The sequence below is a fragment of the Manacus vitellinus genome, unplaced genomic scaffold (assembly GCF_001715985.3).
Source record: "Manacus vitellinus isolate BGI_N305 unplaced genomic scaffold, ASM171598v3 scaffold_65_pilon, whole genome shotgun sequence".
Classification (NCBI taxonomy): domain Eukaryota; kingdom Metazoa; phylum Chordata; class Aves; order Passeriformes; family Pipridae; genus Manacus; species Manacus vitellinus.
Window position 1 is genome coordinate 91,039 of NW_021940724.1, and position 904 is coordinate 91,942.

The following is a 904-nucleotide window of genomic DNA, read 5'->3' on the forward strand; positions in this document are numbered from 1 at the left end:
AACCCCACAGGAGCTGAGCTAGAGGAAGGACAGACCCACCTTGGTTCCTCCCCATGGCCAAGCACCTCGAGGTGCTGGTGACATTGGTGAGGGTTGAACCCTTGCTCAGGAACTCAACCATGGGGACATTGTTGCCCATCTTGAGTTATAGGGCTGCAGGAACCCTACAGGAACTGGAAGGGGAGACAGGAGTGACCCACCTTGGTTCCTCCACATGACCAAGCACCTCGAGGTGCTGGTGGTTGAACCCTTACTCAAGAACTCAACCATGGGGACATTGTTGCCCATCTTGTGTTATGGGGCTGTAGGAACCCTACAGGAGCTGCTGGAGGTGGAGGAAGGACTGACCCACCTTGGTTTATCCCCATGGCCAAGCACCTCAAGGTGCTGGTGGTTTTGAGGGTTGAACTCTTGAGCCATGGGGACATTTTTGCCCATTTTGAGTTATGGGGCTGTAGGAAACCTACAGGAGCTGGTGATGGTGGAGACAGGACTGGCCCTCCTTGGTTCCTCCCCGTGGCCAAGAACCTGTAGGGTCAGAGGGTTGAACTCTTGACCCATGGGGACATGGTTGCTCACATGAGGTTATAGGGCTGCAGGAACCCCACAGGAGCTGCTGGAGGGGGAGGAAGGACTGACCCTCCTTGGTTCTTCACCATTGCCAAGCACCTGTAGGGTCAGAGGGTTGAACTCTTGACCCATGGGGACATGGTTGCCCACATGAGGTTACAGGGCTGTAGGAACCCCACAGGAGCTGCTGGAGGGGGAGGAAGGACAGACCCACCTTGGTTCCTCCCTGTGGCCAAGCACCTGTAGGATCTGAGGGTTGAACTCTTGAACCATGGGGACATTTTTGCCCATTTTGAGTTATGGGGCTGTAGGAACCCCACAGGAGCTGCTGGAA

At 55.5% G+C, this 904-nt stretch overlaps 2 protein-coding genes across 2 annotated transcripts in view; one reads left to right on the plus strand and one right to left on the minus strand.

The window, feature by feature from the left end:
* The window catches only part of LOC115307890 (collagen alpha-1(VII) chain-like), a gene marked incomplete at its 3' end in the record, with an annotated part of 91,159 nt that extends 91,020 nt beyond the window's left edge, over positions 1-139 (minus strand). Inside the window, exon 1 of the mRNA XM_029963943.1 lies at positions 66-139. Within this exon, the coding sequence (XP_029819803.1) occupies positions 66-139 (74 nt within the window). The remainder of the gene's footprint in view (positions 1-65) is intronic.
* A 227-nt stretch (positions 140-366) lies between these two features.
* The window catches only part of SLC35B4 (solute carrier family 35 member B4), a 30,013-nt gene continuing 29,475 nt past the window's right edge, over positions 367-904 (plus strand). Inside the window, exon 1 of the mRNA XM_029963948.1 lies at positions 367-530. Coding sequence (XP_029819808.1) covers positions 367-530 — 164 coding nt within the window. The remainder of the gene's footprint in view (positions 531-904) is intronic.